Raw genomic sequence first — 13513 nt, forward strand, 5'->3', positions numbered from 1 at the left:
ACTCAACACCAAACAACAGAGCAAAGTAGCTTAGAGCCTGTGTTTCTTGTATGGGAATGACACTATTTAAAAAATGGCTTCCAAGCTCCATTATCAATCAATGGTTCAAGATCAATTGCCCAAGGCTAGGACTGAGGTATTGTGTAGATACCGTCATTTACAGTCAGAATGTAGCATGTTATGTAAACACGAGATAAAGAGGAAAAAGACAACAGCCATAAGCAACAACAAAAGAGTGATAAAATGTCTTTTATTGTTCTTTGTGAACCCACGTTACATGAGCGTTACATCCATATGTTAAAGTACATGAGTGCGTGTGCAAATATTAAGCTCATGCTTACTCAAAGTGCTAAGGGGGCTAGGGACCGAGCCTCAGTAAAGTGCGCTAGCTAGATTAGCTTCATGCATGCAGCCAGAAATAGACAGAGAGTCGAGATTTTAAAGCTACACCACGTCACCTCAGTTTAAAACAGACCATTGTAAAAACACTACGACGACAAGCAGAGGTTTTAACAGCTGTTGCAGGCTAGGTCACGTTAGCAACGTTAGCTACATGGCAGATTAAGATTCTAGGAGAAGGACTCAAACTACTGCACATTAAGCAGAAGAGTTAGGAAGAGATGAATCTTCTACTTCTAGAATAGAGCACAAAAGTCAGGTCACCATTTTGTAGTTGGCTTCATGTCCGTGTTAGGAATCCCTGATCTACAATAAAGTGCTACAAACAAAATCGAGTTACAAATGAGGTTCTGTGGTAATCCAAACTGTGAATAAAACGTACAAGTTAAACCTTTGCCACGTACAAACAACAGTCGTTTTTCTTCTCAAACATACCATTCCACATGGAGTTTCTGAACGTAAACAAACCAGAGACAAAAGCCTTCCCCTAGAACCACCATGTTGCCTTTAAATAGCTGGAGATTTTGTTTAGTGCTTTAAGTCAGCTAAAATGTTTGAATTTTAGCATGTAGCATGGACGTAGCACATAGCCCAGAGACAATGTCTGGGAAAATATGCCCAAAACAAGATATATCAAGTTCGGAACCATTTTTGTTTACCACAGAGTGCAAAGATCGCATTAACTATTCCCATTCAGGAATCCTAAAACCTAGAAGTCCTAATATGGACATGATGTTGACTACAGAACGACACATCACTTCACTGATCTATAAGGTGCTGATATCAATCCAATACAGAACACACAACAGTTTAGACTAGAAACTCGAAACTACAAAACAAACATAAATACAATGGTACAGTATATCATTATTATCATTGTCAGAGCAGTTGTGTATTACATTTTTTTTCCTCCTTCTACTCTTGCGATGCATTGTGATAATTAGCCAGACTTTGACTATGGAGCTAAGGAGCGGATGGGTGATGTGGATTCTGCTGTGGCTGGCTTGAGAGATCGCAGCCCTGCACAACATTCATTTGTTCTTCTGGGCCTTCTGGGCGGACTTGGTGATCTTGCCCGAGGTGGGGGTCTTCTTCTCCACACCTTTAATGACCCCCACTGCCACCGTCTGACGCATGTCACGCACCGCAAAGCGCCCTTAAGAAACAACAGCATTTCCGTAAATAAGATTGAAAGACATCTTAAAGAATTTCCACATGTTTTATAGGTTTTTCCACCTTAAATTTTTACAGAAATGTGAAATTTCTGTTTGGAGCCCACTCACCGAGAGGAGGGTACTCGGAAAAGCTCTCCACACACATGGGTTTTCCTGGGACCATGTCCACGATGGCAGCATCTCCAGACTTCAGCGATTTGGGATTGTCCTCCAGCTTCTTCCCAGAGCGGCGGTCAATCTTCTCCTTTAGCTCTGCGAATTTGCAGGCGATGTGAGCGGTGTGGCAGTCCAGCACAGGGGCATAGCCAGCACTGATCTGACCAGGGTGGTTCAGGATGATGACCTGCATACACATTCAGAACATATTAAATAGATGGACAGAAGAAAGAAAGATTTCTTGGTGGAATTAGATGTGCATGCCATTTTATTAATAATATTGCGCTGTTTATTGTGTTGATGATAAACATATGATTCGTTATTATTAATCATAAGCCTTCATATGGGACTCATCTGGACACTACTTTCCCCTCACCTGTGCAGTGAAGCTAGCTGCCTCCTGAGGAGGGTCGTTCTTGCTGTCTCCCGCCACATTTCCACGCCGGATGTCTTTAACGGACACGTTCTTCACGTTAAATCCCACGTTGTCCCCAGGCAAGGCCTCGGACAGGGCCTCGTGGTGCATCTCCACAGATTTCACCTCAGTGGTCACGTTCACAGGGGCAAAAGTCACAACAAGGCCAGGTTTGAGGATGCCAGTCTCAACACGTCCAACTGGAACCGTTCCAATACCTGAGTAACACAGGGAAATGACTTCAGTCCAAGAGGCCAAGCAGTGTTATGTCTAAAAATAGAACACTGCTTTTATAATGACTGCTCAATTCCGCAAAACATCCAGCGAAAGTTGCAAATGAGTTATTATAAATTATTTAATTTAGGCCTAAGGGAACTAATAACTCCTTTATGGTGATGCAAGTTTATTGTGATAGTAGCCATATTACGTCACATTTACACCCTGCTTGTATTTGCGTAATTTCATATAAAGAGGATGGTTAAATTGACCACAACAGAGCCGTTTTAGCACAACTCTCTTAAAAGTTAGCACAGTGGTGCCATCTTAAAAATGAAACACTCCCTTGTAAAACATATCAGCATAGTATTTTATATTATAATTTACTGTTTTATTGTTTTACCTTGCAGTATTTTAATTGTAACTATCTGTGCAACAGCTTTTCTGAGGTGTTAGATCTCAGGAATGTTCTAATGATTTTTTTCAGTTAAAAGCAATTTGAATTGCCATAGCTTCTCTATAATAAACCTGCCTTGCCTTGCCCAGCAAAGCAGTGTCTTACCTAAAAGTTAACAGCACCAAAGTTGCAACATAAATGCCCCACTAATTAATATTGTTTCACAGGTTGAAGTAACTTTTTCTGGCCAGGTTCAACCCAGTGGTCAGCATTTTTAAGATCTGTCTGCACATCTCTCTGACCTTCTGTCTGTCTCACCTCCAATCTTGTACACATCTTGTAGCGGCAGACGCAGGGGTTTGTCTGTTGGACGTGTGGGAGGTTGAATGGCGTCCAGAGCTTCCAACAGAGTCGTGCCTGAGACACTGCCATCTTTGCGATTTATCTTCCAGCCTTTAAACCAGGTCATCTGAGGAAAAAAATGTAGCCATACATTTAAAATGAAGAATATTTTCATTAGAAATAGCACCAATCTGACACTGGCTATTGGAGTAATATCATCTAAATAAACAGATTCTGAAAATAGAGATAAAAATGTGTCCCAACTGGGGATTATAAATATTCTTAACACAACCAGCAGGTGGCACAGCTGTGAATATTCCATCCGTAAATAGGGAGCCATGTTTTCATGACACTAAATCTTTGTGCTCAACAGCAGGCCTGAAACTACTTTTTCTAAAGAAAGAGACCACTCGTGTTCTGTGCCTAGCAACAGAACACGAGATGACGTATAATATCGCAACCGCACTTAATTCAGTGATGATACACAGCTGGTAAATCCATGATTTGCATATACACATAATCCAACTCAAAATACAATTCCAAGTGTAAACCATAAAAAGCCTAATTTCACGAACATTAGGGCTGGCCTCCAGCATGTTGTCTCCGTTCCAGCCGGAGATGGGGACGAAGGCCACGGTCTCAGGGTTATAGCCAATCTTTTTAATATAGGTGCTGACTTCCTTCACGATCTCCTCGTAGCGTTTCTGGCTGTAGTTGGGCTCAGTGGAGTCCATCTTGTTCACCCCCACGATCAGCTGCTTGACCCCAAGGGTGTAAGCCAGTAGAGCGTGTTCTCTAGTCTGTCCATTCTTTGAGATTCCAGCTTCAAACTCACCCACACCTGCTGCTACGATTAACACAGCGCAGTCGGCCTGGGCACAGAAAGTTCCAGAGGTTCTCTTATTAGCATGAATGCTAAATGTTAGATTAAAGCAGTTATACATTCACTAGCACATCTCCACAATGACAGAGGATTTGTGTAACCTGCATGTTGTGACTGACCTGAGAAGTACCAGTGATCATGTTCTTGATGAAGTCTCTGTGTCCAGGAGCATCGATGATGGTGACGTAGTATTTGCTGGTCTCAAACTTCCAGAGAGAGATATCAATAGTGATGCCCCTCTCTCTCTCAGCTTTTAGCTTATCCAGAACCCATGCGTACTTAAAGGAACCTTTGCCCATCTAAGTTGAAGGAATAATCAGTTACCATTCAAAAGCTATGGCTTGTGAAAAAGTGAATTAAATCTACAGCCTAACAACGAATGGATTTGTACTTAGCATAAGATGCTAAGTGCTAATCTAGGCACTTTTTCCTAAAGTGTCTCACCTCAGCTGCCTCTTTCTCAAACTTCTCAATCGTCCTCTTGTCGATGCCGCCACATTTGTAGATGAGGTGTCCAGTGGTGGTGGACTTTCCTGAGTCCACATGGCCAATGACCACTATGTTGATATGCAGTTTCTCCTTTCCCATGGCTTTGTCTTTACTGGATTACAGCAGGGCAATGAAACCTACAGCAGGACACACACTGAATAATTAACTACACACATCACTTATTTATAAGGTGAGTAAAGAAAATGTTGTTAAAGTCCATAGAGTATCATCAGAGTGTAATTCTATTTTACACATGGTTTTTGAATTACTTTTTCAACTCAACAGAAGCTAAAAAGGGCTGTTTGTCCAATGGTGACAATTTGGGTGGTCTACCAGGTCTTGCACAGTTTTTGGGAGTCTCATTTCCTTTACTTCAGTTAATAAATTAGGAACTCTGGCCATTTTGTACAGTAAATGAAATATGATATATTTTAATAACAGTAATAATAGTAGTAGTAGTAAGGTCTGTGAAAGGTCAATAATAATAGTAATAACATTTCTAAAGGTAAAAATATCTAAGAAAATAACATGTTGTTTAAAATGTACCGCATACAAAATAATTGCACTGTAGGGTACCACATATTACATGTATATTAACCATATTTACAGTTTGTGTAAAAACAAACTCGGTTCATCAGAGCTTTGCTCAGCCACTTAATTGTCTCCCTAGGGATTATACAGAACATCATTACTTAGATACAGTGAACACACACACACACACTGTATTTGCCAACAATTTATCTGTAGACTGAACTTCATTTCTAGATTACCACCACTATCCAGTAGTTAATATTAAACATGGTCCAGTAGCTCTAGCCAAACTTGTAGCCTGACACCAGCACAGAGTGAAAATAATACATCTCAGCTAGACTACAACACTCATCCATTAGACAAAAAGAGTAGCCTCTTGTACTCAGTCTCAAACAAAAACATTAGAATAAATTATTCTCTGTGAGCCTGAAAATGTCTAGGTAATTGGCAAATTCTGTCAGTTTCTTAAGGAAACTGGACACATATTTTTCTGCTCTATATTAATGTAAATAAGCCTCACATACATCAGTAATAATGTCCCTAAAATTATTTTGATTTTCAAACATTCAGAGATCATTTGTCTGGTGTGCTGGGAGTAGGGATAACAACTAAATTAGTGTTGGAAAGCATTTCTTGGTTCATTAAACTTTTAATTGTATTACATTTTCTTAATTCCAGACCAGGCCAGTCGTTTTCAGATCAGCACATTATCCAGCCGATGAATCTACATGCTTTGGACGTTTTTATTCAGGAATAAAATTGTCTGGGTGTCAACATATCAGAACAGACCACATGCCCTCTGCGGCAAATCCCCTCAGTTAACAGAACCGCCAAGTGCTTGTTTACAGGCGTTTGGGGGCGTTTTTCTGGTATTTCAGAAGTAAACCCGACATTAAAGAGTGCGCAGACCCGTGTGGTCAGTCGCTGTTCCCCGTGTACTCCCATTAACGGCCTGTGGCAGCGCGGTTAGACGCTTATGCAATTGGCGGCCTTTGCTCATGTATGAATCGCGTGCATCACATGACAGAGAGCGTGCGATCTGCAATGCGCCGCGCGCGCACACAACAACATAAGCCCCGACAAAAACAAATTATCAGAAAATACGTTTTGTCTACGTAATTGTAGGGCTGTTTTTCTGATTCAAATTTTTCGGTGATGAAACCTGCATCCCAGCATCGCCACATCCATCACCTCCCCTTCACATAAACACACAGATACATAACGGAGCAGGAGAGACTAATAACAACAACGTTAATAACAGGAAGAACTATAAAACGCTCTGTCACTACACTGAAACATTATTCCATGATTATATTTGGTCTGACCTTGAGCGCGGGGCTGAAGGCCTGGAGCAACCCAAACGCGATGCTCTTCTCCCGGCTACTGCTGGCTTGGATGCCGCTGATGTCACAACATCCAGCTTCCAGGGGGAGAATGTCTCTGCGGTACCGCCGCCCTCCATCAAGTGGCGGTGTTGCACAAGAATTGTATTGTTATGTATTTATTTTATTTTTAGGTAACCTTTAATTTAACCAGCCAAGTCATTAAGAACAACTTCTTATTTACTATTTACAATGGCAGTATAGTAGTATAGCACATACATACAGTACATACCCAGTAAACAAGGAACGTCCCTGGACGTTCAAAATAGGTCTAAAAGAAGTCTGTCCGTCAAAGACATATTTTAAACGTCAATGGACGTCCAAAATCCATCTTAATAAGTTAGTTAAGTGGTGACCAATCGATAACGTCAGTGGACGTCCAAAACGCGTTTTATACAAGTAATTTATTTCGGGACCAATTAATAACGTCAATGGACGTCCAAAATACGTCTAACAGTCGTCTTTTCGAAACAAACTTTCAATTAGTGTTAAAGCAGGTGCAAGAATCAATACAAATCTCCTTAATGCGATTCTTAAAATTAGAAATTGAAATAAAAGATTCCAGTTTAAAGTGCGTTCCAGCTATGAGCATGCGCAGACTGAAATAAAGAGTAGTCGTTGGAAGTGTATGTTTTAGGGACTTTTAGCTTGATGTAAAGAGAAGACCTGGTGTTGACCTGGTATTATTATTATTATTATCAGTAGTAGTAATTGGGTTCTTTATTCCCCTTCTCTGTATCAGGCAGTAATGTGTCCAAGTAATGATTTACTGTTTCTAAAATCTAGGTCCAAAAGTTTGTAGACACCACCTTATAATGAACAGATTGAGCAAATTATGGTGCACCTAATCTTAAAACATAAGAGCAGCTGCTGTGGGAACAGCTTGAACAGTAAATATGGAGCCGTAGAAAAGTATGGAAAGAACACAAGCCTATTTGACCATATCCAATGCCAGGTATAAAGTCTACAAGCCCTGGGCTGTGGAGAGTTTATTACTACAAAAAAAAAAAGGGTAAGATTTCCTATAAATAACCTTGATTTGTAACTGTGTGACTGTGTAGTGACTGGAAATAGTATTATTCATGAGATTTTGATTTACGAAGAAGAAATTCTCGTGTCTCAGTATGTTATTATATAATAGGATTATTTTATTAATTAATTAATTTAATAACATTAAAAGGTTCAGACCCTGTGAAGGACTGGCGCCCCCTACAGGGTGTATTCCCGCCTTGCGCCCAATTATTCCAGGTACCCAGTAAACAAGGAACGTCCCTGGGCGTCCAAAATACGTCTAATAGTCGTCTTTTCAATGTCTGTGTTTGTACGTCTTTTCAACTTTCATTTTCAACCTTAAGAGAACGTTGATTAGACGGCAGTCATTACGTTATTTCAACGTTGAATCAACGGCTAAATGTTTACTGGGTAGGTTCTGGACCCACCTTGACCCTGAATTGGATAAGCGGTTACAGATAATGAATGAATGAATGAATGAATTTTAATTTAGATTTTTTTATTCACTCTTAGAAGTTGGTCATGTTTTCTGGTGGTCTGACATTTGTACAGTAATGTAGTTGTTGAGCCTGACTTTGAGATGCAGTGCTAGCCTTGCTAAGTACAAGTATGTGACGGGAGAGCTTTGCAAAATGTCTGTGAAGTGACTCAGGCGACTGGAGATGATAAACAGAAACACGGTGGGTTAAAGGAATTCTTCTATACCAGCCAGCAGCTCTTTACACAGCCAAGTACAGGCTCTAAGATGGAAAACTAGCACTTGATCAAGCTCTGGCGTGCGAGCTGAGGTGGAATATGGGCCTTTTAAGTAGCCTAACAAAAGCCTGGAAACCTCTAAGTTAGAAAGAGTCTGAATCCAGTTGAAAAGAACAGCACTAAACCACTCTATCATTCCAGATCTTGTGTTAACATGCTTAGACCTAACTCACCATGCATTCATTTCTAACTGGGATTTTTTTTCAAACCACTGAAAATAGAAGAATTATTTCCAGTATGTTTGAATATTTGGACTGAATTCTACAATTTTAACCAACTTTAATTTTACAGAATTGCACATGTAATTCAGTGCATGAAAGTTTTTTATGCATACGGTAAGTTTTAGATAAACATACAGAAATTTTACACTTATATTTTTACAGTGGTGTTGAGAGGAACCCAAAATTGCCAGCGCCTCCACACATCTTCAGAAGTTTAAACTTCATTTCTTCATTCATTCATTTTCTATAACCAGCTCGTCCTGTTTAATTTAATGGTGGGTACGGAGCCTATCTGGAATCATTCAGTTCAAGGCACCAGGGCGTGAAGGAGCAACACACCCAGTCCCTCACACCTGTGGACACATTTTATTAGCAAGTATACAGAACGTGTTTTTGGATTGTGCAAGGAAGCCAGAACATATGGAGGAAACCCACATAGACACAGGGAGAACACCAAAAGTCACCCGAAATGGGGTTTGCATTAACAACTTCAGGCCCCTGGATCTGTGTGACAGTGACACTATAATTAGAGATAATATTGGTGATAAAATTGTTGTAAATCTGAAGAAATAAGATTCCTTTGGGGCATTTTAACGTATAACTATAGCAACGGCTCAGGCATCAGATATTTACAGCCAGAAAGTAATCATTTTCTTTGGGAGGAAATAAATGTGTGAAATTTGGTTCCTGTCCCCACCACTGTGAAGGTAAAATTTCCATGAGAATGGAGCGTTTACAACAAAACCCACTCAATGATTTTTACATCGTAACCGTTTTTATGTCCAGAAATCTAGAAAAAATGGGTGGAATGACACTTTAATGGGAACCATATTATGGCCATGATTCACTGCAGCCATAGCATGAACATTTCAGGCAATTCAGGTATTTTCCGTCATCATCAGCGTTTAACAGAAGCCGTTCACAGATTGTCTTAAATTAGTCCATCAGTGGGAGTCTCTTTGTTATCTTTGCTTGGTGTTAAAGGAGGTCTTGGTGATTAAATCTGTATCTGTGGCCCAAAGCGTGGGAAACGGGTGAACATGCAGGAGAAAATAGATCACCATCTGTCTGAGGACACCATGCCAGGAGAACTTCCCATTGCTCTTAAAAAGTCATAGTCTCCACAAAATGTATCCACAGAGCTCACCGGTGACATCACAAGCTGCTGCAGTTCTAGTGGAAGAAAAAATGCGTCCCAAATCGACCACCTGTCCTTTATGCAGCAAATAATTTGGGATTGATCCTTTCACTGGAGTGTCTCAGTGTTGCCGTGATGTTATACTAAATGTATAAGAATTCTTTTTTCTTTCTTTCTGGGGAGTCTTTACACTAGCTGTTTATACATTGCAGTGTGGATCTGATGGCAGACACAAGTACATTAGTGTGGTCATATATCTGGTGTTGATTAGTGATTAGTTTTGGATCACAAATACCAGTTCTTATTCCAAAGCTATGGACATCCATCACTCTAGAAAATGCATTACTAATGCTCCACAGTCCAATTCCGGTGGCCTTTACACCCCTCTAGCTGACTCTTGGCACTTGGTGTGATGTAAGGCTCAGGTGTTTAGAGGTTACCTGTCATTTACATTGGTTCCACTGGTTCTGTAAGATTCCTGCCTGCGGCTTTTGAGCTCAAAATAGAATAGTTAGTAGGTATTTGTGAGATTTATGAGGTTATGTATTTGGTTCAGAGACGTAGCAATCAAAAGTGTATGACCTTGGCATTGTGGGATTTGAAGTCTTCATCACTTCCCTAGAAGCTGGGCCTATTTCTAATAGCTTAATGCGAAATGACAATTAGAAAGTGAGGAAGGTTTTCAGTAGAAAAGGATCAGACACTACTAAATTTATCCTTATTCTCTCTCTCTCTCTCTCTCTCTCTCTCTCTCACTCTCTCTTTCTCTCTCTCTCTTTCTCTGCCTCTTTGATTGGGTGATATTTTTATAAAAACTAGGTCCAGAGGCCACCTGGGGAAAACAGCACCAAATTCAGGCCATGAAACAAACCCAGGCCAAGAAGAAAGGACATCAGTAATATATTACCATACTGTAGCTTTCCCACCAGTGAACAACTAGGAAGAAGCCATTACTCCTTGAAACAAAACTAGAAACACATTAGCTGTGGCAATATAGTGAGTGATGCTGAACAACATTAGTGTAGTCTAGCAGACTTCCATTCTTCTCTCCAGATCTGAGGCATGGTAAGAGGCACGTACACTTATTTTTGTTCCTGTAATGTATTTTGGTTTTCTGGCATGGCTTTATTTTTAATGCTATTTTTAAGGTGGAATGCGTCTTACACTTACGTAACTCAAAGTGACTGCTTTTTTAGCATACTCTGTGTTCTGAGGAACTGTGTGGACACTGGGGATGTTGGAGCCAATGGAAATATGTGATCTAATATTAGTCAGGATTTCAGATATTAGTGGTTATTGGCCTTAACTCCTGATCTGAGGTCAGTGGTGATATTGACGTTGTATTTGCTTAAACTAAGTCAACAGTTGATGTGGCTGGTTCTAGGTCAGTGTTCACGGGGCAGCGTTAATTCAGACTCTTAACAAGAGAAGTGTTCTTTAAAAGCTTCTGGGGTTCCTCAGGGCTCGCATATTGGTCCTACATTATATGTACAAAAGCCTTTAAGTTAAACAACTTTCATGGTAAAATATTGTGGACAGGGACGTTCAGTTGTGACTATAAGCTACAGGATATTTTGTTTCATCATCTGTCATTTGCTTAATTTTAATTAATAATTCCATATCAGTATTATTGGCTATCAGTATTATTGGCTCCCTTAAACATTGGTCAACTCAAATAAATAAATAAACATTTTAAACAGTTCACCCTGATGTATCCATCCCAATGTGCTTATTGTTTTAGAAAATCGTCTCCCACCTTCAAGATCCATCATCGAAATGTGGGGTTTTCTGATCTCTAAATGCGATGATCTCTCACTTGGGGCTACTTTGGCTCTGCTGTAGGATGTGAGGCAGCATGTTTACAACTGATGTATTTTGGGACAGACTGCCCCTTTACCAAGGCGGCAAAAGGACAGTAGATGCCAAATGAAGATAAGGGCAATGGTATATTATTGTCAATTATGTATACATGTTTAAATAAGCAAGCAGTGTAAAGAGGCAGAAAGAAATAGATACATATATTTACTGTTGTAGCACTACCTTAAAACTCAAAACACTCACTTTAGATCGGAACTTTCTTCTAAATTTGGAGTCTGTTAATGCTGCCTATGAATTATTTCTGGTGCTATTAGTCCATATGTGATTAGATATTTATGTCATATAATGGCCACTGAAGCAGTATACACATGCGCACACTATATATATGTCATCTTCAGTGTGCTGATTGACACAATGTACAGGGATCAGCAGAGATAATCTACTTTCAATATGTAGAGGCTGTAAAATGCCATCTGTTGGAGGATTCTCTCTCTCTCTCTCTCTCTCTCTCTCTCTCTCTCTCTCTCTCTCTCTCTCTCTCTCTCACACACACACACACACACACACACACACAAGGTTTACTACAAGCCATAACCCACAGCAGGACTAAGGGACGTCTGGTCTATAGCGGGATCTATAACTAATGGGCCAGCCCTTACTCATTTCTGAAACAAATAGCTTCATTCTTTGATTTTCAAATTTTCTTCTTTTTTGCCTGTTTCCACTTTCAGTTACTGATTCTTGGCATCCTCTCAGATCCAAATCCTTGAGCTGTTTTCTCACTGTGAAATGATTGACAGGTTTGTAGTTAAAGTGGGGCTTGATTTCGCCCATCTCCCAAAGATAAAAGCTGTCAGTCTTGCTGTTCTGATAAGGGTGGATTGTTAGGAGACCTATTTTTCTGTATCTTTCTATCTTTGGAACTCCACTTTTTGGAAACTTCAATCTTCATTTATTTCTGATACAGATTTGATTAATACTTGTCAATATTGTATTCTACAGGCTATGGATACATTTTACATTGAGGATGAATTGAAGAAAAAAGATTTTCTATTCAAGGAATTTATGTCACACTCTCTCTCTGCTCATCTTCTTTTCTCTCCTCAGAGGCACTCAGATGGTGACCTAAATGTGTGTGTGTGTGTGGCTTTTAAAGAGTGGCAGAAGAGCAGAGTGGCAGCAAGCTGAGACTTTGTGCTTGCTTTGCTTGACTATGTCAGTGGTTTGGAAGTTAAATTAGGTTTTAAATATTTCCCAGATAAAACACAAGACACCAGAACAATCAGCTCACACACTACAGTCATTAAAATGAGTCCACTCTGCTAATGGGCACTTACCTAGTATCACAGATGTATCAGTAATCAGTAATTCCATTCAAAAAGTGTATATTATACAATATAACCTTGTATATTATACTCATTCATTACACAAAGACTGATATATTTCAAGTGTTCTTTTAATTTGATGCATATAACTGACAACTAATGACCATGGTTTATTTATTAATTCTTATTCATTATATTTATTCATTCTTATTTACATCATTCAAAGTTTGGTGTTAGATGAACATCTTAGACACACATTTTACTTACTATCAAGACCCATCTGACCAACATGGGTTGTATCTGAGCAGGGTGGTACATGGGCAATCGATTCCCGGCCTGCCTTTAGTTTGATAAATGTTGTCAGCCCAGTATACCTGTACCTAATCACAGTAGGAGGTTAATTATTTGTTTATCTTTCTTTATTTCTTCTCTCTCAGGTGGGTTAAAAACTTTAACCCATGGTCCCCTCACTGAGCATGGAGTATATCAATATGTGGGGCCATCCATTAACCCTTGGACAAAACTTGCTGGTGGTTAGCTAGGCTGCTCATATGGGTGTCAGTTAACGCATTATCAGCATTTTGTACTTGCTGTGACGTAGCTTCCACACGTTTGTTTTCAATTACCACCACTGTGACTGTTTTTTTCTTGACTTTTCTTTAGAACTACATTTTTCACATCGTCAATGACTTGTTTAGGCTACATCTCAGTGATTGAATTGCGGTCATGAACAGTAATGTCACCAATTTTAGATGATTTATAGGTAAACAGTAATGGCGGGCTTCTTCTAGAGCAGCTCTTCGGATATGTGGCGGGCGCTCGAGCACTTTTTTCCCATGGCTTTCCCCGCGGGTTTTCA

At 39.8% G+C, this 13513-nt stretch overlaps 1 protein-coding gene across 1 annotated transcript; it reads right to left on the reverse strand.

The window, feature by feature from the left end:
- Positions 1-239: 239 nt before the first annotated feature.
- eef1a1b (eukaryotic translation elongation factor 1 alpha 1b) lies at positions 240-6464 on the reverse strand. Its single transcript, XM_066660967.1, has 8 exons — positions 6329-6464; positions 4428-4609; positions 4103-4282; positions 3676-3972; positions 3077-3227; positions 2107-2363; positions 1683-1917; positions 240-1555 (listed from the first exon to the last, which is right to left on the reverse strand). The coding sequence occupies exons 2-8, from the start codon at positions 4569-4571 to the stop codon at positions 1431-1433; spliced, it is 1389 nt and encodes a 462-aa protein (XP_066517064.1). The 5' UTR covers positions 4572-4609; positions 6329-6464; the 3' UTR covers positions 240-1430.
- Positions 6465-13513: the final 7049 nt, after the last annotated feature.

The sequence above is a fragment of the Hoplias malabaricus genome, chromosome 2, assembly GCF_029633855.1.
Source record: "Hoplias malabaricus isolate fHopMal1 chromosome 2, fHopMal1.hap1, whole genome shotgun sequence".
In the NCBI taxonomy this organism is placed as follows: Eukaryota; Metazoa; Chordata; class Actinopteri; order Characiformes; family Erythrinidae; genus Hoplias; species Hoplias malabaricus.

Excerpts from the sequence above, each read along its gene's own strand:
- eef1a1b (XM_066660967.1), bottom strand. The coding sequence starts at position 4,571 with ATGGGAAAGGAGAAACTGCATATCAACATAGTGGTCATTGGCCATGTG. Across the intron at positions 4,283-4,427 it reads TTGAGAAAGAGGCAGCTGAG|ATGGGCAAAGGTTCCTTTAA; the intron begins GTGAGACACTTT and ends CCTTCAACTTAG. Across the intron at positions 3,228-3,675 it reads TGCTGGAGGCCAGCCCTAAT|ATGACCTGGTTTAAAGGCTG; the intron begins GTTCGTGAAATT and ends TTTTTTCCTCAG.